The 23,072-nt window shown below is 39.0% G+C and overlaps 2 protein-coding genes across 11 annotated transcripts; both read left to right on the top strand.

Annotated features, from left to right (window-relative positions):
- Position 1: 1 nt before the first annotated feature.
- Positions 2 to 18,159, top strand: LOC131310186 (general transcription and DNA repair factor IIH subunit TFB4-like). 9 transcript variants are annotated; one of them, XM_058337075.1, is made up of 14 exons: positions 2 to 89; positions 4,913 to 5,026; positions 5,246 to 5,622; positions 5,984 to 6,038; positions 8,332 to 9,008; positions 11,330 to 11,398; positions 11,778 to 12,044; positions 12,444 to 12,767; positions 13,071 to 13,379; positions 13,740 to 13,992; positions 14,073 to 14,119; positions 15,525 to 15,562; positions 15,644 to 15,689; positions 17,290 to 18,159. In XM_058337075.1, the coding sequence occupies exons 9-14, from the start codon at positions 13,119 to 13,121 to the stop codon at positions 17,599 to 17,601; spliced, it is 957 nt and encodes a 318-aa protein (XP_058193058.1). In that variant the 5' UTR covers positions 2 to 89; positions 4,913 to 5,026; positions 5,246 to 5,622; positions 5,984 to 6,038; positions 8,332 to 9,008; positions 11,330 to 11,398; positions 11,778 to 12,044; positions 12,444 to 12,767; positions 13,071 to 13,118; the 3' UTR covers positions 17,602 to 18,159. The 9 variants fall into 9 exon arrangements, with proteins under 9 accessions (XP_058193058.1, XP_058193059.1, XP_058193057.1 ...); XM_058337076.1 differs by lacking the exons at positions 2 to 89; positions 4,913 to 5,026; positions 5,246 to 5,622; positions 5,984 to 6,038 and adding an exon at positions 6,857 to 7,480; XM_058337074.1 differs by lacking the exons at positions 2 to 89; positions 4,913 to 5,026; positions 5,246 to 5,622; positions 5,984 to 6,038 and adding an exon at positions 9,503 to 9,820 and having other exon boundaries at positions 6,857 to 9,008.
- Positions 18,160 to 19,025: 866 nt separating this feature from the next.
- LOC131310187 (uncharacterized) lies at positions 19,026 to 22,631 on the top strand. 2 transcript variants are annotated; one of them, XR_009195140.1, is made up of 2 exons: positions 19,026 to 19,968; positions 22,172 to 22,631. XR_009195140.1 is itself a non-coding variant. In XM_058337083.1 (2 exons), exons 1-2 carry the CDS (start codon positions 21,853 to 21,855, stop codon positions 22,478 to 22,480), a joined length of 456 nt encoding a protein of 151 aa, XP_058193066.1. In that variant the 5' UTR covers positions 20,239 to 21,852; the 3' UTR covers positions 22,481 to 22,631. The 2 variants fall into 2 exon arrangements, 1 of the variants encoding a protein (XP_058193066.1); XM_058337083.1 differs by lacking the exon at positions 19,026 to 19,968 and adding an exon at positions 20,239 to 21,999.
- The last annotated feature ends 441 nt before the right edge of the window (positions 22,632 to 23,072 follow it).

Raw genomic sequence — 23,072 nt, 5'->3', positions numbered from 1 at the left:
GTTTCTACTGGAAGCTGGCGTTGAAATTGATCCTCTAGGGGACCTGAACACAGCTTTCTGAGAAAGCTGGGGCAACTTGTTTTGGAGACGTGAACTATATTTTACTTACCTACATTTGACTTGTTTTCCTTACTTTCCCGTCCTTATTTTTTCTTTCTAGTACCTCTATGGCTCTATCTGACATTGGTATCCCATAAATCAGTAATCAATGAATTGGACTTCTTTTGAAAATTGGTATGGCACTGAGTTCTACCAATATCCATTGGCCGTTCGACCACTCTATACCATACCTTGCAGTGATGATCCAACTTACAGTAATTCATTTGACGTATTCATTTGAGGTAAGCATTCAATTATGGCATGTTTTCATGAAATTATAAGCAATTTGTAGTACGTTTCAGTTTTGTTGTATTGCTGTTGATATTCACAATGTTTTGTTCCGCTGACTGTTATGTTCTCTTTTCTCGTAATTAAAGAACTAGAACCTTGATTGTTGCATAAGGGGAACAAGAACACCTAAATAGCCCCACATGACCACGGGACGTGGATACCGACATGATACATGGACGCCGACTTGACCTTTAAAAAAGGAGTAACATGCTCATAGTTGTGAAAATAATATCAGTTTTGTTTAATTGTTTTTCTGTTTACTTTATGTATAGCTATCTAATTAGTTTTAGAATATGTTCTACATTCTACTTATTGGGAAATAGTATGAGAAAAAAGTCTTTAACATATGCATTTACATAATCTCTCTTACTAAAGCTATTGGAAGTTTTGAGCTTTTAGATTTGTAGACTAAAATGGACCAAGGGACTATATTTGTAAATCTTCACTATTTTATGTTATCATTGGATCTTATGTTTTTTTTTTTTTCTCCAAAATCCAAATGGACAATGTGCTTCAGAGTTCAGCCTTGATGTATGTATAGCGATGTACTTTAGGTATCCAGTGCGGGTATGGTTTTGTAGTTAAAAATATACTAGAACACCTTTTTGACACGTGTCTCAAGAGTGTCAAATGAGTGCGTTTATCCAACGAGTGAGACAAATGAACTACTTAGAAATGTCAGTTTTTGTTAGGAGGACGCTGAATTATGGTTTTATTATTATTTTGTTTGAACTGCAGAAAGTTGACGTTTAACTATGATGAACATACCTTCAACATTCTTGACGATCCATGAAGAGACGTTTCTTTTTTCTTTCAAGAATTGTGATGATTATACATCACTCTGTATACATATAAAATTATGACATCATTTCCCCCAAATAAGGATGAGAAACATAAATTGCATTTAGCCTTCTGAAGATGACAACAATAATCACTAAGAAAGTACTAATACACTAAGCATCCATGGCAATTTTGAAAATTGTATTCTGGCCTCTTAAATGTGTCCCCTCTTCGACTTCTCAGTGTGTCAACAAGGTGTAGTAGCCAGACCTAGTGTGTCTAACACACTTAAATTTGGGTAAATTTCTAAGCGTTGTTAACACCTGTCGATAACGTAGTATTCATGTCTGACATGGGTCGAACATAGATATGTGAGGCCAATAGACATGTCTATACTTCTTAGCGTATGCCCCCTTTGTGGCATTAACATGGACACAAACATGACTTTGGCACTCCATGTTTGCAAAAGAATGGAGGGCACATTGCATTGGCAGCTTGTCATGAAATATTTCCATGTACTTTTCTCATATCCTGGATGTTGAAGTAAAAATAAAAGTGAATAAAGAAACAAGGGGCCGGTTCCACCCACAAAATTTTTGACACAAAATTTGACACTCGATCTCAACCATTGAAATCAATGGTTGAGATGATATTGTATTATCTCCCCTCTATCTCACTCGCATCTAATCTCCCTCTCTCCCTCCCTCTCTCCCTCACCACAGCCCTGTGACTCTCATCCCCTCTCCGGCACCTCCATGTCTGGCCGACCTAACTCCTGCTAGACATGTCTCATTCCCTCTTCGGCCAGCCCCATCTCCAGTGAACCCCAACTCCGGTGAGCCCAACTTCTTCTCTCGACCGCATCTACTCCCCCACAGTATCCACCCAAAACAAAATCCCACCTGCCACTGCCGCCATCGATTCCACCCAAATGACCTCCATCCTGCCACCGTCAAAACCCATCGACTCATTGTTTTACCTTTCCTCACCATATCAAAATTTGTAGCAATACTCAATCTGTTAAAATACACCAGAGAAGAACTAAATACTAGATTAGGACATTCTTGATCTTAAGACAACAACGGGTCCCATTTTATTTCAAGGTCTCTCAAATGGAGATTTCCACAATTCTTTTGTCTGTATATTAACACAGCAGTTGGCTACTCTGAACCCAAAAAAAAAAAAAAAAACTCTTAACATTTCTTTGGGGCATTCGATTGGTCTATAGTGAAGATAAGCACAGATTATTTCGAGTGATTCCAAGCTCAATTACTTTCATTAATTGATCTAGTTACCCACTTGTCCAGTGGATGGGTTTTTGGAATCTCTCTCTCTCTCTTCACCGAAGATGGGGTTTGCTGATGGGTTCGCCGGAGAGGGCCTCGCCGGAGATGAGTGGCAGCTAGGGTTAGGGTTTGGTGATAGTGGTGTGAATGTTTTGGGGGAGAAGATGGGGTAATTTTAGGGTGTGGTAGTGTTTAGGAACAGAGAGATTGTTCTTGTTAAGTTTTAATCTCGACCATTGATTTCAATGGTTGAGATTGAGTGTCAAATTTAGGGATGACAATATTGACCGAATCGATGGGTACCCGAACCGTAACTGAAGTTTTTTTCCGAACCATAGCCGAATTTTTCCCCGTGGATATGGGTACGGTTGAAGCCTTGGATAACCGAATAGGTATCGGTTCGGTTATGGTTTGATACCCGAACCGATATACGAATTGAACGCTTAAAATTACGAAATATACCCTAGATATGCGTGTGCGTGTCTGTATATATACATATATATAATTAACTGGACGGTTTCGGGGACACCCAAAAAAATACCTCATAGTTCCCAATCAAATTTTGATGATCTGAGCCGCTCAATGTGATCAGAACGTGATTTTAAAGGTACTCACGAGAAATTAGCAAAATTTTTTTTTTTTGCTAATTTCTTGCTGGCACCCTTAAAATCACATTCTGTTCAGATCATAAAAATTTGATCGGGAACTATGAGATTGAGATTTGAGGTGTTTTTTTGGGTGTCTCTTGAACCGCTCCGTATAATTATATATGTCAAAAGATGATATGAGAAGAAAAGATGACCAGATTTTGATCAACGATGACTACTCCGTAGTTTGAGTCTTTGAGAGGGAGAGAAGAGAGAGAGGAAGAGGAGGAGAGAGAGAGAGAGGCTGAAGCTCCTGATTTAGAGTGATGATTGGGGCATTTGGGGGGGGGGGGGGGGGGGGAGAACATTAGTATTTAGTTCTAGTGTCCCACATTGAAACTACTGAAGAAGTAAAACCTTCTTTGGTTGGTATAAGAGACAAGTGTCTCTCCGTTAGAAAAGAGTCCCAAGGCATGGGTTTTAAATTTTAAATAATGCCTTCGGATATCCGTTGAGGTTCGGGTATTCGCTGAACCCCGTTTGGAGTGGATATGAGTCTGCTTGTTATATCCCCGTGGGTATTGGGGCGGATTCGGATAGCTTATCTTTTCGGGTATCGGGTACGGATATTCTAATATCCGTCCCAATCCGCCTTGTTGCCATTAAATAATGCCTCCGGATATCCGTTCGGGTTCGGGTATTCCCTGAACCCCGTTCGGAGCGGATATGAGTCTGCTTGTTATATCCCTGTGGGTATTGGGGCGGATTCGGGTAGCTTATTTTTTCGGGTATCGGGTACGAATATTCTAATATCTGCCCTGATCCGCCCCTTTGCCATTCCCAGTCAAATTTTGTGTCAAAAATTGTGTGGGTGGAACCGGCCCCAAGAAATAATATCATATAAGTCCCAAATATGCCTTTCATCTTTTATGTTGTTACATCTTTCAAGTTTTTCATGTGTTATTACATCATTCCCAAGAGTTTGACAATTGTGGCACTAACATGGACACAAACATGACTGTGGCACTTCATGCTTGCAAAAGAATAGAGGGCACAATGCATTACAAATATGCCTTTATTCTCATATGTTGTTACATAGTTCACATTTTTCATGAGTTATTACATCATTCCCAAGAGTTTTCCAACAAAAAAACATTTCATTATCCACATTGGTATTTATGATTTACCGTCATCTATTATGTGAAAAGTACCCTTCTCCATGCTTTAACCGGAGCCTTCTATTTGATTTGACACCTCCAACTTGTCTCTCGAGTGTCCATATCTATGGCAGTATGGTGTACTAGATTGTCCCTGTAGTGTCCAAATGGAACAAGAAAAAGTTGAGACCAAATGACCACTTTTGATTGCCAGTGTTCCGCAGAGTATACATGTCCGAAACTAGACATATCTCCTGTGAGATGTACGTGCTTCATAGCACGCCCCCAACCCCACCCATAAGAACTACTGCTTGATTGGCCAATGGCTCTTGCTACTAAGAGTCTTTTTCAAATCATAATTGTGATTATATGTATGGTAAATGCAATAGTAGAAATACAGCAATGTTGCTGATAAAAAAGAAAGAAAGAAAAGAAATACAGCAATTTTTTGATTACTGACAATGAGCCTAAATTCACTGTAGCCCATTAGCATGGCTCTCAATATTGTTGCATATGCACGTTCATGCACGCACACAAGCTTCATAATAGCCATAACCGTGAAGGTCATTCCTTGAAGATGACTGACAAGGGCCTGAGGTGCGTGTGCCATAGTGTAACCCATCCGCAGTCTTGCAACATTTTGTTCTTTTAGTTATCATCTTTTGTCTCTCAGCATTCTAACTACTTCATTTGTCATTTCCTTTGACTTTAGGGGAGGAGATAATTTCAGGAGCTCATCGGGTTCACCTACCTGATTTTTGGCAACACATGCCGAAGCTTGCGGGATAGACATCAAAACAATATCAACATTTGTGGATTCTTTCTGGTATTTTCTTAATTGACTGTTTTTCTCTTCACATTTTTTGCCTTTTTTAGTTGCTCTTGTTTTTACAAGAAATTGGCCACCCTGCATCTGCTCGTTATCCTGATGGGTTGTGTACATATTCTTGAAATATGAGTGGTTGCCATGTATCTATGGAGTATTTCACAATAGAAGTAGCCGACTCCATTTTTTGTGTGTGTGGGTTGTTTCCTATTTATATAGATACATCAAAGAATGATAACAAACTGACTTTTTAGTTGATCAACTGAAGTCAAACGAGGCCAATATTTATTAATGACATTAGTAAAGGAGTATAGTTTAGACTTTAGATGATGTACATCGTATCCAAAGCAAACAAAGAAGTGGTGGACCCTAAAGCTGATGTAGAAAGGGACCAAAGAACTGTTTGTCTGTGGGGTATGTAGCTTGCCAGTGTCTCTTCAGTTTTAAGTGATTGATAGGCATGAATGTTCTTTCGTGCTTTTGTCATGCACTTGTTTCCTCTTATTCTTCTTTTGCTGATATGAATGTTGTCATGGCAGATCCCTTTGAGGGCGTCCAGGGAAGAAGTTAACATATTCTTTTCAAGTGTATGCAAGGTTAGAGGGATTTATGTTCGATCTGTACCATTTGAATGATTTAATCCATTTTGCACGTTACTCTATTGTTCTAATCTCGGATTGGGTGCTTTGTGTATATATTGTCTTACTGAAGTGGACTATGCAATATTTTGGCTTTTCGAAAATTTTCTTTGCTGCCTCCTTGTGTAAAGATTAATTTGTGCTTCTGTTGCTTGACTGGTGGTTCGGAGATGATCAATGTTTGTTATTACTGAGGGTTGTAATTGCCCCAATGGGCGACTGTTGAAACATGCAGTATGAATGTCTAGAGTGGTGCTGTATAAATTACCTTTGCAAGTACTTATTTCTCTGTTCAACTGATTCAGTTTTTCAATTCCAGGTAAGGAATATCGATCTAATCTTGGACCGAGTTTGAGAGTACCAAAGGCAGTGGGGTAAGTTCCCTTCATACTACAAAGTTTCTTATTCGTTTCTCTTGGTGAACAGAAAAATTGGTGTCTGATATAATGGAAGAAGTATCGTGATTCTTTGCCATTCTTTGCCAGTATTGTTGTTTTCTTCTCTGAAAGTTGAGTTTAAACAAGCTTTGATGCTTTGTTTTATTCTCCCACTCCAGCTGATTTTCTAAATGCACTAGCATCTAGCACTTTAGCATTCTAGCATTGCCATAAATTCGTGATGACAAATTGTGGGGATTACCTTTAGGTAAATGACTTGAATTATAGTTTCTGGTTTCCCCTCTTTATCCTGTATTATTGGTTCCATTGATTGGATGTGGCCTTCCTTTTTGTATTACATCATGCCATAGCCGTTCGTGTTGCTTTTAATAGGGAGTTGATTTCCACACTCCCTTTTTTGATATCCACACTCCCTTTTTTTGTCTTTTAGCAAAAAAAATACATACACTTTCAACACTAAAATCCAAAAAAGGAGTGTGGTTATCAAAAAAGGGAATGTGGAAATCAATTCCCTTTTAATATCCTGCTTTAGGCTGAAATTTCACTATCCTACAATGATATCAATGATCTTGATGGTAGTTATTGTCTAGGATTGAACTTGGCATAGTTCCTGCCTACATGAGCACCATATCGCCCCATTTTTGGGAGAACTTTGGCTTATGTTGGGTCATATAATTCTTCCCCGGGGATAACGTTGCTATGGATCCTTTGTCATTCATATATTCCCTTTTGCTATTTGTTTGAAATATAAACACGAAATGTGTGTAGTGGGGGCACAAATGTGTTAAGCTGTTGGTTCTGTGTGGCTTGTTTTGTTGGCTGATGCAATCCTTTCTAGTGGAAGGAATTCTGGAGGAATTTATCTTATTGAGTTTATTCTAGGCTAGTCTGCTTGTCTGGACAGGTGACGAAGAATTGGCCAAATTCTTTCAATTGCCTACGGGGTTGGAAGTTGAACTTGGAATTTAGTGATGCTTCGAAGTCTACTTTAGGCTTCGTCTCCATATTGACTCATCTACGGAACACACTATAATGCCTTTCTTGGATGTGACCAAATACTGACTTCTTAAAGGAATGTTGTGGGTATTTGCAAAAGAGTAGAATACCTTCAGTTATTTGCAATATAAAGACTTTGTGCTATAGCCCTTTTTACAATTTTTAATATCATAGTTTGTATTTATTTCTACTGCTGTGAGCTGACGCACATGATTCCAACACCATTTTATACCTCTTATGACTGCCTCACTTCCCAAATCCTTCTCGTTGTGCTTCACAAGTTCTGTTGACTCATTTCTACTCAAATTGCTGATTGAAGAAAACAGTCTCTTGACGTTTACCTGAGTTTGTTAAGTTTGACGGCGCTTGGTGTATCTGGATGGGATAAAACTTATTGTCTGAAATCTTTCCGCTGCCTATTGGTAGGAAATTTTAACTTGTTCTTAGAGATGCTTCCAAATATGCTCTAGACTTTGTTTCTATATTAACTCTTTCATAGACCATGCCTGCTAGTTCTATGCTTAATGGGAGTATATTATCGGCTGGAATTAGTTGTTACTAATACCGGTTCCCTAGATGAACTCTTGAGTCTTGAGTCTTGAGTCTTGGCAATTCTTTAACAATGGCTGTTTGCATTTTATGATGTGTTGCCTGCGTATGTGACCATTATCACACCTTTTGTGCCTCTTTTGACGTATGTGTGACCCCTTCATGTCATAATTTAGTTTGTCATGTGCCCGTATGAGTGGAATCTCTTAAACACTGATCACTTTGCTTGGCAAGTTCTATTAGCTGATATAAATCCTTTCAGCTGATGGGAAATCTCTATAGGTGTTTATGGTATTCACTTTTCAGTTGACTTAAGGTCATTCTGATTCTCTGTGGTGGTGAAGAAATTACCTTAACTTCATCTGCTGCCTGTGTGGTTGGAAATTGAAACATGTTACTTATGGATGCTTAAGTCTACTCGAGGCTTCATCATCACTAGTAACTTATCTTTCATAATTATGGAAATTCTGTGGAAGACTATTGATTGTTGTTTTGCCTTGTGAACTGCTGACTCCCATCGGAAATTGTTATGTATATATGAAATCTTTTCGGTTTTATTTACTGATGTTTTTTAGTCATCATACTTGCATTCTACGGTAGCGAGCTAATATTTTCTTTTCATGAGTATCATGCAAGCTTGAACATAGTATGTTTGTGAATTTGGAATTGCCTTTTTGGCTTATTTTGCACTGTCAAACACATTATGAGCCCATTGAAAATGCAGGTATATTGAATTTGATGATCCGATATATGCCTTGATGGCTGTTGATCTCTCTGGTCAGCTACTTCTTGGACAACCTATCAAGGTTAAACCTTTGAATGCTCGGAGCCCTTCTGCAGGGGAAACAACCTTTCAATAACTTCTAATCATGGAGCTGTTACGTTCTGCCTTCTGATAATTTCCCCATCTGAGGATTCAGCTCTCTATTCAACCTAACTCCCCTATTGATGCCAACCAACATCACTTTATCAAACTCCTTAATAAATGCCAATATGATTGCTTTATGAGTGGCCAAATTTCTTCTTTTGATACCTGTGAGCAATTTCAGAACCAGGATTCCAACCTCTTCCGAAAAATTCCTCCAGTTGCCTCTTATATCATTCTTGGTTTCTTCTAATTCCTTTCTTCTTTTTTCCCATCTTATTTACCTTTGTTTATGAACTTTCAGCTGTTTTAGTTGTTCATTTGATGGTATAATCAGGTTTTGCACATATATGCCTTTTGGCTTTTCCTAGTGGATGTTAAGTTTTGTCTTGATGAATGTTGAATATGCGTAACATTGATTATTTTTCAGTGGTTTGAAACAGAAGGTTTGACATTACTGGGCTGATATCCTCTCTTTCAAGAGCTTATCATGCCCATGATCCAATCATTCCTGTGACATCAAGATACTTGCTAAGGTGATGCATTAATTTCTCATTCATTCACTTTCAGTGAGTATTGCTTGTCTTTGTCAATCTTGCTTTATTTGGTGTCACATTTCTTTGATGTTGTACCCATGATACGCGGCATACACAAAACGTTTTGCTTACGTCAACGGATTTCATCTCCCATTTTAGATCTTGCTGAGAGGTGATATAAACAAATGGAGTGTTGTGTGTGAGGTTTTTCCTTGTGTTGAGAGAAGTTAACTCATATGTGTCTAATATTTGGGGCACTAGCTCTGGTTGAGCAAATGGGTGGGCAATTTTGTTGGTCTGTGGGCAAATCAAGGGCGTAGGTCATTAGGCTATACATTGGTGGGGTTCCAGTTGGTTGGTGGGGTTCCAGTTGGTCTTGATTTTCAGTCCAGTTAGTATGGGATGGTCAGTTAAAGTTAAAGAGATGGTCAATTTAGTCATGAAGATGGAGTATTGTCGAATACAAATCTCAAGCCATGTTTTCATGCTTTCAGGCTGGGACAGCTTAATCGATTTCGGCATTTGCAATCAGTTCCTCCATTCTCTACATTTGTATATGCCATAGTTGTCAAAAGCGCGCCCAGGCACGCGCCAGGCGAGGCAAGGCTCAGGGTAGGCGCCTGCCTTGTGTTAGCAGGGGATCAATTTCTCTGGGTCTTACTGATCGATCAGCAGCAACAGTGAACTCAAGTGATTCGATGGCTGTAAACCCTAATCGCACCTGATTGACTTGCTTTGAACCCATCTCACACTGATTCGAACACTGTACAACAATATTCGAGCCATTTCGAGCCCTAATCTGCATCTTAGAGGTACGAAATCGAATTGGGTCTAAGAATCAAAGCCCAATCTTGCTTATTCAAACCCTAAATCACCTGATTAAACTTCGAAAGTTGATGTATTCACGATATCGACCCTTGACTTTTTGATTGGAGTGCCATATCACCAGATTGAATCGCATTCATACCCTATAATTATAAAGTATTTCAGTTTGACACTCAATTGTTATCCTCTAATTATTAGTATCTCAGTTTTACGGTGATTATGAAGCACCGACACCTCTAGAGGCTGAGGTATCGCAGTGTCGGACACGGGGACACCGCGGAGACACGTACGGGACACGCCACGTGGCGTGTCCCATAATTTAATTTGAATTTTTCACGGGGACACGGCTGGGGACACCGCGGGGACACCGATGGGGACACGGCAGGGGCCAAACTGCAATTTTTTTAAAAATTTGGGGGCCAAACTGTAATTTTTTTTAAATTTTTGGGTGTCAAACTATAATTATTTATTTATTTATATTTATAAATAAATAAATATACACGTGGCGTGTCCCCATTTTTTTAGAATTCCCGTGTCCCGGTGTCGGTTTCGGTGTTCGTGTTGGGGCATCATAGGTTTTACCCCTAACAAGCGTAAACATTATATTATTTGTCCTTTAGTGCTGCTGGGCTAGAGGGCTTTTTGGTAAAATCACCTACCAAATCCACTGTTCCCCGGGAATTTCGGTTGTTATTCAGCATTCTTGTCTCTCAAAATCAACGACTGCCTCTCTCTCTCTCTCTCAAACGAAATGGACAGTTGTTTTCCCATCATTCCATTCCTTCAATTTCAGCGGCCACGATGATGGATATGATCGATCAGATCATCGATCAGGCTTGGGTTCTCATAACTTTCATCCAGAGAGGGAGGGGAATTTGTTTTGTTTCTGGAACCTTTATGCACTCCTTCCAGATCCGACTATTGTAGCGGCTGTTGCTGTCCTTCAGAGGAGACCTCCATTACTTATTGCTTCATTTCTGTGTTCGTTAGGGCTCCAAGATAGAAAACACGTGCTTTGGTCTGTTTTGGAGTTTCTATTTTGCAGAGGTAAATTTGCTTTGGTTTTCAGCTTCTGTTGTTTGTGTGGTATGGTAATGTAGTTCTAATTTTGGTTTATTATTGCCGTTTTAAATGATGCATGTATTCAATCTATGATTATGTTATGATTAGTTGTGTTTGTAAGAAGGATCAAGAGGCATAATGGTTAGTTCAAAAATTGAACTACCTATGGTGTTTGGCTTTATAATGTTCATACATTTTGTTTGATGATGTAATTGTGGGTTGTATAGTTATGTGCATGATAGTGAAAACTGAAGTGATAAAAGAGGAAGAAGGGAGAAGTAATATACAGATAAAGAAAAATTCTTGTATAATTCATATTTTTAGAATCCATATGCTTGCTAGCCCAAGAAATCTCCATCTTTTCGCTTTAAGATGTTTATTAGTCGGATATATTTTGGTGGATCTATAATTTTTGTTAAACTACATGTCCTTAGGTCTGGGCCAAGAGCAGAATGATTTGATTCATGGATCCCTTTGATCTTGCTCACTGGATTTGTGCGGAGGTATGAAGCCAAAACTCCAACTATTTGTGTATTTCATCTGATATGAGCCTAATCTCCCACTATATGTTTATTTTACTTTGGGTGAATGAGCATGGTATAAAACGATTTCTATTTTATTAATCCCTAGAAATTATATGGGAAGAGAATCTTGATGTTTGCGAAGGCAACATCAGAAGATAGGCGTTGCTGATGCACAATCGGTAGAGCGTAAGGTGGTGCCCTCCAAGGAGTTTAGTGTAAACATCACTTCAGCATGAAAATTCATAAGCTAACTTAATATTCATCTACGAGTCCAAATGTCACTAATAACAGTTAATCACATGTTGTCTAGCCTTGTATCAACATGTTAATTAATAAGTTGCCATACTTTTACATACAGGGTTCATCAAGTGACGGAAAGCCACCATTTGAAAGGGTAAGAAACTAAAGAACCTAACATGTCTTGTTAGATGAGTCTATGATATAGTTCTTTATTTTCGCCATCTGTTTACATACAACTAGCTTAGCCTATTTCATATCCAATCACTTGTGAGTAAAAGAACTTTAAGTCTGATTTCATGGGTCCCAACTTCTTTTCAAATCCGAGATGAAGGGAGCATCAAACGGCACCATGAGACCTTGCTACACGTGATTGCTTTCGCTTGAGGTAAGAAATTACTTCATGCTCTCTCTTGCCATTTGTCTCTTTGCACAACCTTTTGAGTTGTTTTTATGGGTGATAATGGCGCAGTTCTAGAAAAGGGTCCTAATTAGGCTAAAGTTTCAAGCTATAAGAGTCTTGTTACAGATTGAAAACTAAGATAACAATTGATACCTTCTCTCATTGTGCTGTTGACCTAATTAAGAAAGTAAGCCAAATTTACAACTCGTTGGTACTATTCAAACTTTGTTATGTTGTGGGCATTAACGAATGAGGAGATAATAAAAGTCATTATATGGACCTAACTGTGGGTTCATTGTAAGCTTGTAAAGCGACTTTGTCTTTTACTATCTTCTGCGTTTGGATTAAGAAAATCCAAAAGTCTATTTGTTTTCTATTTTCCAGGGGCTGCAATTCCAAGAAATCATTAACAAAGTATGGAAGTGGCTTTGTTGAGGGGAGGAACTGAGGCCGCCGCAGACAGTCCACAAGCAGATTAGGTCGAAAACTCTATGCCGGCTTGGCGGTTTCATTTTTGCCTCGCCGCTGCCGAATTCACTTCCGTTCCGAGGAAGAACCGAGATGATACAGCGTTGAGCGATCTCTGCAGATTGCTCCAGCTTGATTAGATGTTCACTTGAATCTTCCTGTGTTGTCTACCCCAAAAGGAAAGCCCTGGCCCTTGATCAATGGAAGATAGATGGATGAGGTTCGAATGGCCATAAATCGGTAAATATCCAGCTTACTCGGAGAAATTTTTCTATTTCAATTTCATATTTTTTGATTGAATCTAACGAAAAAGGGGCCAGAAGATCACCATCTAATTGGGATTTTTTATCTGAGATTTTTCATGCAATGACACAAATGGTAACGAAACACTCTTTTCTTGTTCACTAAGGATATAATGTTTTAAGACTAGAATCAGCTTTCGTTACAGAATTGCCAACACGCTCTATGCTTGTTCACTAAGGATAATAGTTTTACTGCTACTCTCACTAAACATAAGTGATAAGTATTATTTTCTGCTGCTAGGTATGCGGCGCCACTGACTATGGCATGTTTTGATTCTGCATAGCTGACATGGAGCATAATTGGAGAGAGGGAGCAGGAGCATATAACTTCATTGAGCATTGTTTGGCGTCCGTTTATAGACAAAAACAAGGGCTCAAATTCCTCGCACATAGAGTGTTGGGTTATTCTTCTGCTGATTGGTATGCTGTTGAAGGATCTTTGAGGAAGCAATGGGAAGAGAGAGTCTTCAGAAACTTTGGTAGAAGTACAAGGTTGACAGCCTTATATGGTCGTGTGCACAACTATGAAAGGCCATGCCCCATATACCAGGTATTCTCAGCTACATCCAATTACGAGTGATGTGTTCTTATATTGTATTAGTTGCATTTCTCACCTGATATAATTTGGGCCACTCCCAACCGAAGCTCTCCACAGGTCTTCGCTAAACCTAATCTTAAACTTATGGGGTTTGCAAATGGAAATAGATAAATACACCTTTATAAAGCAACTGTTTTTTTAGATTTTGTTTTTGTAATTGCAGATGATGTTAGTCTTGTCATGGTCTTACTCGACATAAACCCTTTCTTCCAAATTTCTCACATGTAACTCAAAAACCTTAGTTCCATCTTTTTGAAAGAAAAACCCAACGAGCATATTCGTCACAATTCTCATCTTCACAGTTATATGCAGGTCGTTGCGTTCTTGAACTCAGTTCTCCTTCTGAACCAACTCAACCAAGTTGTGGTGATTGCCACTAGTTTCAACACCTGTGACTATGTCTACAATTTGGCAGCAGCGGGGGCCCTGCCGAATCAGAGGGCAAAGAGTTTGTTGCAGAAGTTGGTGGAGTTTGTGATTAAAGATAAGCAATTGGGCAAGGAAGACTCTGTGGATGGGATTGGGTCATCACTTCTATCTGGATCTTTGTCAATGGCCCCTTGTTGTATCCTTAACTGTGTTGTTTGGCTTTTGATTTTTTACCTATGGTACAACATAATTGTTGGATTTAATTTCATGCTATAGATATACAGCGGGTGTTTCGTTCAGGGCCACATCATCCCCAGCCTCGAGTAAGTGTTCATGGCTATATGCTTTGTAGCATGGACACGGGACACGGACACCCCGACACGCAAATTGTCAGAACATGGGGGATACAACACGTTGGGGGACACGTTATATATATATATATATGAGTTAGGTTCCGGTGAGGGATCCCTCATTTTATTAAAATGCGGGACTCCCCTTCCCGATTGAATTTCGATGATCCGAGCCGCTCAAAGTGATCAGAACGTGATTTTAAGGGTCCCCGTGAGAAATCAGCAAAAAAAATGACCGGGAAGGGCTTCATCCGAGCAGTTTTCATTGAACGGTTCAAAAAAAACTGCTCTGATGACGCTCTTCCCGGTCATTTGTTTTGCTGATTTCTCGCGGGGACCCTTAAAATTACGTTCTGCACACATTGAACGGTTCGGATTTTCAAAATTTGATCGGGAAATGAAAGTCCCTCATTTTAACAAAATGAGGGATCCCTCCCTTGGAAATTCCTCTATATGTATGTGTGTGTGTGTATATATATATATATATCAAAAATTAAAAATTAAATAATATTATAACCAAATAGCCCTAGATAGCCCTAAATCTGATCAGAGAGAGAAAGAAAGAGAGAACATGTTCAAACAAAGAGAGTGTCCCTAAAGTGTACACTTTGATCTATTTTAAAAGCCCTTATAATTGCATTTTTACCCCCGAAGTGTCCCTAAAGTGTCGGACCCCAAATATTGGGAAAAAAAAAAACAAGACACTCTGGGAGAAGTGTCGGACATTTGTCCAGAGAGTGTCAGTGTCCGAGAAGTGTCCAACACCGGTACGTGAGCTCCAACGAAGTGTCCGTACTACATAGGCTATATGCATAGTTGGACAAGTATGCTGACTGACATTTATGTTTGATTGTATAATTGATTGTTTATACTTTTATATGTAGTTTGTACAAGTAAGGTGAACTGAAGTTACTTGTATTGATTGGTCCATCATTCTCTAATTGTCTTCTTGATGGGGAATTTGATGTGGACTATCATACATATGTAATGGTGTTCAAGTGGATTTTCTATGTATGTCAAAATGTGCACAATCTATGGCAATACAGATTGAAAAAGGCGCATGTACACGAGTATACGCCATTGACTTCGACAACTTCCAAGTCGTGAAGAACGCCCAATTAATTGCATGTGTTATTAAGCTGCAAATTTGCTACATAAGGATTGAGGTTTGAAGTTTCTGACAGTGAACTGAATAACATATTTTTGCATTTCTACATCGTTATGGAAAACCCAAATGTTATTATTGAGTTAGCATTGCATTCAAATCCTCTCTCTTTGTAATTAGTTTTGGAGGTTTTAGTCATTGTCAATGTCATTGATGTTTCTCTTTGACTTCAGATTAATGTATAATCTAATGAAATTACTGATATGGTGGCAGATATTGTGTTTGCATGGATACCCTGATGCACTTGAACAGTCGGTTTTTAAGATCTTCTGTAGTGTCCACTAATTTTTTTTTCTTGCTTATTGTACTCTGACAGGATTTCCTTTTCACAGATATGTAGCAATCATGAATGCAATATTCTCAGCTCAGCCGTCGATGGTATTCTTTTAAGCAGATTTGAGATATTTTCTTCCTTGCTTTGTTAGTCTTTCTTAGGGGTGAGCACAGGTCGGGTTGGTCTTGGCCCGAACCCGGCACCGACCCGATCATGTTGGGTAGAGAATCTTTATACCCGCAGCCGACCAACCGTCTGTGCAGAACTTCCGGTGCAAAACCATCTACGTTATCGGTCGCTTTCGATCGAAAGCGACGACACCAAAAAACTCGTGACCACAGATCTAGAATAGCATATGACCTCGAGTACAAACAAAACAATTTCACAGATTTGAAGAAGAAAAACGAGAGAAAAAAGGAGATTGAAACAATATTAGTAATAGCATCACAAACTCTAAAAATTGGGACCTAAAATCCTAAATACTCCACAAATCAAGCCTTCTTTTCTGATCCTTCTCGCAACAGCAACGTTGCCTTCATCTCCAGCTTCATTAGAGACAGAGCTGTTGTAGCTCAGAAGCATATGAAGATAGAGAGTGTACTGGTTTTGTAAAGACGTACTTCGAGAGAGAGAGAGAGATGTGAAGAGTTGAAGTTCCAATATGATAAAGGTGTAGTCCCCCACACCAAATATTCTTGCCACGTACTCATTAATTGGGTAGCATGCATACTGCACTAGCTAGTGCCTAGCAGTAGACGTCGTAGGTTCAGAACTTTAGACTCTTTAATTTAAATGTCAGGTCGGGTCGGGTCGGTTTCGATGGATTGAATATCACTCAACCCACTACCCATCCGAAACCTGCATTTTTTGTCTTCCTTTCACCCGAACCCGTCCGAGAAACATGAAAAAACCGACCGTTGGTCGTCAGTCGTCCAGGTCGGGTTGGGCCCGCGGGTTGGTCGGATATTTGCTCACCCCTAGTTTTTCTCCTATCAACTAGTTTTTAGTGGGGTAGAAGACTTTGGTTTGTTCACAATTTTTTTAGTGAGTCTTTCGGTTAGTGCCGGTACTTACCATTTGATTGTAACATCTCTTATGAGTTAAGGGTTTTCCTTTGCCTAAGTAGCACCAACAAAAATCTGTGTCAGGAGAATTCGAATAGCTAGAATTGTCGCTATAGTTTTCTTTTTGTCAGTCTGTAGGCTACTATGGTTCCTACCTTAAGTCACATAGTCCTTTAGTAGGACCTTTCGCTCCCGCTCTCAATCCTCACTCTCGCGAATTATGGTAGGTTGGGATTTTTGCGGAAGTCGCTTTCATGCTCGCTCTCACCCACGCGGATTATGGTAGGTTGGGATGTTTTTGGAAGTCGCTTTCACGCTCGCTCTCACCCACGCGGATTATGTGACTAAGTTTCTACCTCTGCGTAGTGGACTTGGATGCGGGTATTTGTGTGTCATATTCATCTAATTTCCATACATGGGCTTATAGTATGTTTAGGTTCTTGAAATTGCTAGTACTACCATTAATACTCAGCAGTTCATGAGGAGTTGATGGCTGTCCAATAATGCGCATCGGTGCATCCTATCAAACCCAACAAAATAATTAACTTGCAAGTATTTGTGACTTATTCCTGAGATTTATGTGGTCATGTCATTGGTTCTGAAACATGCCTAAGTATGTTCAGTTTGCTTCGTGTTGTAGGTGCCCATAGATTCTTGCTTACTGGGGGCACAACATTCTGCTTTCCTGCAGCAGGTAGCATGTATTTTCATTTTGGAAATTCCTGTGGCCAAATTTATTCAATCATTGAGAAAGGCTTTTCTTGATTTATTTAATGATAGTGTTTGCACATCTGTACGACATGCTTCTTACATAACTGGGGGTGTGTATATGAAGCCCCAACAACTGGATGGCCTTTTTCAGTATCTCTCTGTAGGTTTTAAAACTCATCAGTGTCATATGAAAGTGCCTCAGTGTTGTCTTTTTACCATCAGATATGATATTGGCACCTGACCTGCATGCACTCAGTTCCTCATAATTGTGATTCTGCAAAGTGCATTTTACGGGCCATGACAGTCTTTATAAGCTGGAGTTGAGTGCTTTCTTTCCATTGCCTGGCCTTTTCTATAATTTTTTTGACAATCAATAAATTTGTAGAGAAGTCATCAAGGGAAGGGCCCAGCACAACAATAAAGTTGCTCCATTGTGACTTGGAGGTCACGGGTTCGAGTCGCGAAAACAGCCTCTCTGCTTGCAGGGATAAGGCTGCGTACATCAACCCTTCCCTGGACACCTCAATGGCGGGAGCCTCGTGCATTGAGTTTGCCCTTTTAGAGGGCATCAAGGGGATGCCACCCTTTTACAAAAGAAGGCGAAGGACAAAAAAAGTCCTCTTCATCAAAAAGCCTAAAAGCCTATTACCGAAAAAGCTTTGTAGCCTACTGTATTGCACTTTATACTTAAAAAATACATATCCTATCAACAAATTGGTCAAGGGTAGAATTATAGTCCCTAGCCTCCCTATTTTGGAAACTAGAAAGAAAAAGACTCCTAAGCCTAAACATAGGCCTCTCCACCATAGTTATCGAAATCGTACGATTCCCGATTCGAATCGTACGATTCGGTTCGATTCAGGTATGAAACGATTCGGATCGATTATATGAATCGTGAATAGGTAAGAATCGAAGTGAGAATCGCAGAATCGTGCTTTGAATCGGTGAATCGTGAGGTGAATCATGAGAATCGTACGATTCAGTTTATTTTCGAATGAGTGAGTTTTCTGGCAGATTCGGTCAAATTTCTGGGCATAAATCGGAAAATACATTACCTTTATGGGAGGCGAGGGGTCGGGATATGTTTTCTAACCTGTAGAGAATCCAAACGATCCACGAAAACACAGACCCAAGCCCTCGTGATGAAGCTTCGAGCTCCATCGAAACCTTCGACGTCGACGCCTGAACTGCATCTCGTTGTTGTCGCCTGTCGGTGAGTTTACTGAGTTTTTTCTTTGTCTTTTATACATTCACTAGTTAATGGGTGTATATTATATATATATTCCTAGTTAGTGGGGTGTATTTATTATAGTATATTCTAGTTAGTGGGTGTATATAATATAGTATATATATTTTAGTAGTGGGGTGTTTATATATATATTAGTCAGTGGGAGATGTGTTCCATGGAGTGTCCAAACATCAGAGTATATAAAGTCCTTTATCAAAAAATAAAAAAAGCAAAACATAGTCTAATAAACTTCTTTTTAACTAGTGTATTGCATATTTAGATCACAAGATCATTATTCAAACTTCAAATCTATATTTTTTATGCATTTTTAAGAATTTGACTGAATCGGAACGATTCACGATTCGATACGATTCACGATTCGCAAATGGGCCTTTTCGATTCTCGATTCGATTCTCGATTTGACAACTATGCTCTCCACCCAATCAAAATCTCTACTATTTTGCTCTCTCCAAATAAGCCACAACAAGCAAAGCAAGATCAAAATCTAGAGCTTCCGCCCTTCTGTTTTAACCTATTTGCAGCATTTGAAAACATAATTCTTGTATTTCTTTGATCAGGTTCTTATGTTTTTAATTCTTGAATCGTTATTATTCATGCACTCTTATTGTTCATCGTGATTCTATTTATATATTCGTTGCTTTTAGTCTGTACCAAACTTTTTGGAATTTGCAGGTGCTTTTGTCCGTTTTTCGGTATTATTCATACACTCTTATTGTTCATCGTGGTTCTATTTATATATTTGTTGTTTTTAGTCTTTACCGAATTTTTTGGAATTGGCAGGTGCTTTTTTCTGTTTTTTGGAATTTGCAGGTGATTGTTTTCTAGTGCTGTCTGCATATTCTTTGCCCATTTTTCGGCACATGTTCACTTGCTTGTTCTCCTTAAGGTAAGTGGTGTGTATGTAGTTTTCACCCAGTCTATTTCGGTTTGTTTCATGGCTGTCCAGGTTGTTTAATGTAACTTCCATCGAGCATTGACAATCTACTTGTACTCTTCCAGTCTGTTTGGTTCGGTTGATGGTTTGGAGGATTTTTCGAAAATTTGTTTTAATTTTTTCCTGCAAACTTTGGTTGAGAAAGGAGGCCTTGATCTTGAGAAAATCTGTTTGGTTTTGTTGATGGTTTGGAGGATTTTTCAAAAATTTCTGTTTTATTTTTTTCCTGCAAACTTTGGCTGAGAAAGGATGTCTTGATCTTGAGAAAATAACGGCTCATCCTGACTTTATGATTCTTGCAATAATGAATCCTGGTGGTGATTATGGGAAGAAGGAACTATCTCCTGCCCTTCAGAATCGAGTTACAGAGATATGGGTTCCTGTTGTCAATGACCTAAATGAGCTAGAACTACAGGTCTACAGAGGTACGTGAAACTTCAAAAGCGAACTTAGATGTATCTTCATTTTGTAATGTGTTCTTCTCTAATATTCTTGATAATTTTGCAGAATTTCGGAACGGGACTGATCTTATGTTGTTGATTCTATGATAAATTTTTGGCAGGTATATTTTACTGTATTTCTCATGGAGTTCCCTTCCCCCCACCCCGTCCTCTTGAAGCTAAACAATTTTTCCAAGATTTAATCTTTAAAAGGACAACATTGCCTTTGAGATTATTTCTGTAAGATAGATTTACTAGATTCAACTCTCGAGGGTGGAAAAAACTTAATTTCTTGATTGTCCTTTGAAGTTTGATTCTATTTGAGGCGTTGGTTTCAAATAGGCTTTCTATTTTGCCTTACCTTTTCTCAGTTTGAAACCAACTAGTGCGGGGAAAATATTTTTCTTTTACGAGTCTGTAGTAAGCTTTGGAATGAGTATTAGAATTCTTGTCTCTTACACTTTGGCTGTGTTAATCTTGCTAGTCCCATAGCTCAATTTGGCATTAGCATTTTAGCTTATGGAATAATTTGGTGGTTGTTCTGTGGATGTCATTATCTATCCCGTTAAGTAAAAGAGCCTTGAAGCCATTTGAATGGCTTGCCATTTTTTGGGCCAAATTTTCCAATTGAGCCCTTCAAATTGCTGAGCTCTCCTTATAACTCTAAGGGTAATTTCGTCTTTCCAACTCCAGCACTGTGCTTACATCGTCATGATAGCATTGTGCACGGTTCCCCATGCAGGTTGAGTACCGCTATTTCTTATACACGCTTCAAGAAGGAAAATAAATGTTTCTAGAGCTCCGGTTCATCACAATGGGGACCTCTGCTGGCTGAATCTCAATGGTTTATGCTTTTTCTTCGTCAGGTTTTCCCGATCTCTTCCCATAACTTCTCCAAGAAATCGGTTCTTCTATATGATTGGTTTATATTGAGGCATTTCTTGTGTTGGTTGTCGCCGTTGTACGCCATAGATTGTTGCTATCCGACCTCGACGGAGGCTATAGTTCTCCCTATAAATATTTAGGCATCTCTTGTACTGGTTGTTGTACGCTGTAGATAGTTAGTTATCAACTTTGACGGAGGCTATAGTTCTGTCTTCGATATATGTTTACAAAAAAATCTCTATATATATCTATATGTATACACACACAGAAAGATAGTTTCGTCAATTTGTTTTGTTTCTGATTTGTTTCGTTTGTAATTTTACCAGACCAGATTTCCCAGATGCGTGCGTTGTGGTGGAGTTTAAGAGTTATGAAATATAAAATTTAGAAAGTTGTTGCGACTCTAGGCCCAGTAATATAGTTTTTATTGATAGTGTGTTATTTTGTGAAATAGTTCCTCCCCCAGGCTTATAGACCTGTTTGTAGTGTTTTCCTTTCCAATATATATTTGCCATTGAGGGTGTATTTATTAGTTTTATTGCTGTTTTCCTGAGCTTTCTCTGCGCATGGTATTGACCATTCCCTTATATATTTTGTCCCTCATAAATACGCCAAGGTATGTTACTAAAAAAATAAAGAATTCTGTAGATGCTTCCAACAAGTGCTACTGTTGTGCTTAGCTTTGTATGTGGATTCTTTTATTGACAAAATCTGTTACTAATGAGAAATGTAGAAGTAGATTTATGAATACACTGTAGAAATAAAATAATTATGCATTGGACCTTTCCTTTCATTAGTTTACCCCTAGGAATGTAGCATTCTCCCCGTACATAATTTATGTATATGACAATATTCTCCATTTGTGCTTGGATTTATTTGTAAATTCAATAGTCAATATATTCGGACTAATAACTCCAGATAGTTATTTTGTTTTGTGTTTTATCCCTGTGTTCTTCTGGCGCTGCAGTATTATTATGGTGATTAATGCTCCCTTTATCCGTTTGTTTTATGAAAGACCATGCAAGTTATCCAAATAGTAATCGATGCGATTACTATGTTATTATTGATGGAGGTGACGAGATAATTGCTGCCCAAGCAAGGCACCATGGAACTGATCATGCAATTTACCAAGTTTGTCATGATCCTTTCGATGAGTTTGTTATGTTGTGGATCTGTACTTGTGTCGGTTAAATTGCTCTGCTCTATGTGTGTCTTTAGGGACTGATTTTGGTGTATTTTTGTAAAGAACTTTTACTCAATTAGTTGCTATAATAGTTTAATGTCCATGATGCTTCTTGCACAGAGAGTGATTTATGCGTGTAGTTGTGTATTTATCGCTGGTGGAGGTGGTTCATCGACTGGGCGCGGTCTGACCCACCGAGGCACACAACAACCACCTCGCCATCACCATGTTAGCCGCCGCCTTAAGTTCTCTAAGTTGTTCAAGTTCGGTCCGATTAAGGAGTCGATTGTGTCGCGAGAAATGGCTCGCAGGTACATGATGGATATGATCACCTACGCCGACACCAGCGTCGTGGTTGTCGGCGCTGGGTTTGCTGGACTTTCTTGGGCTTACGAGCACAAGAAGATCCTAGATGTCCAGGTGATGTAAGTTTGGATTTTGGAAGCTATGTATGATAATTTTATAGTATCAACGCACAATTTGAAATTTCATGTACATACAGTTTTATTCTCTCTCAAACGAAATAAAAATTGTTTTCCCTACATGCACTCCTTCGATTCCAGCTGCAAATTTGGTTTTCCTCGCAACATTATATGATTGAAAGAGCAATATAATTTAATTGAAAGTGTAATATTATGTGATTAAAAGAGCAATACTAATTATTCCGAATGAGTACATAAATTTTGAACCCTTTTTTCCCATTTTTGAAAGAGAGACCCATTTTTCTTTCAGGGTCAATCCAAATACTACAGCAAAACACCATTACATCCCTACCAAACACCTTTCAAAAAGGATATGATAAAGACAAGACAAAGGCGTCGATTTGAGCGAAGGCGAGGTCGGATCCAACGGAGGAGCGAAGATCTGAGTGGGAGCAATAGGCCAAGATTGTGTAAGCCATGTTGTCAAACGGGGCTTACCTTTTCTCTAGGTTTGGGGCAGGTGAAGATAAAGTCGAATCCGAAGAAGAGGCAGATGATTTCGGGTCAGGTATCAGGTTTGGAAGCGAACTAGATGGATC

This window comes from Rhododendron vialii, chromosome 12a (assembly GCF_030253575.1).
Source record: "Rhododendron vialii isolate Sample 1 chromosome 12a, ASM3025357v1".
Classification (NCBI taxonomy): domain Eukaryota; kingdom Viridiplantae; phylum Streptophyta; class Magnoliopsida; order Ericales; family Ericaceae; genus Rhododendron; species Rhododendron vialii.
This window is presented reverse-complemented; position numbering and strand designations above follow the sequence as displayed.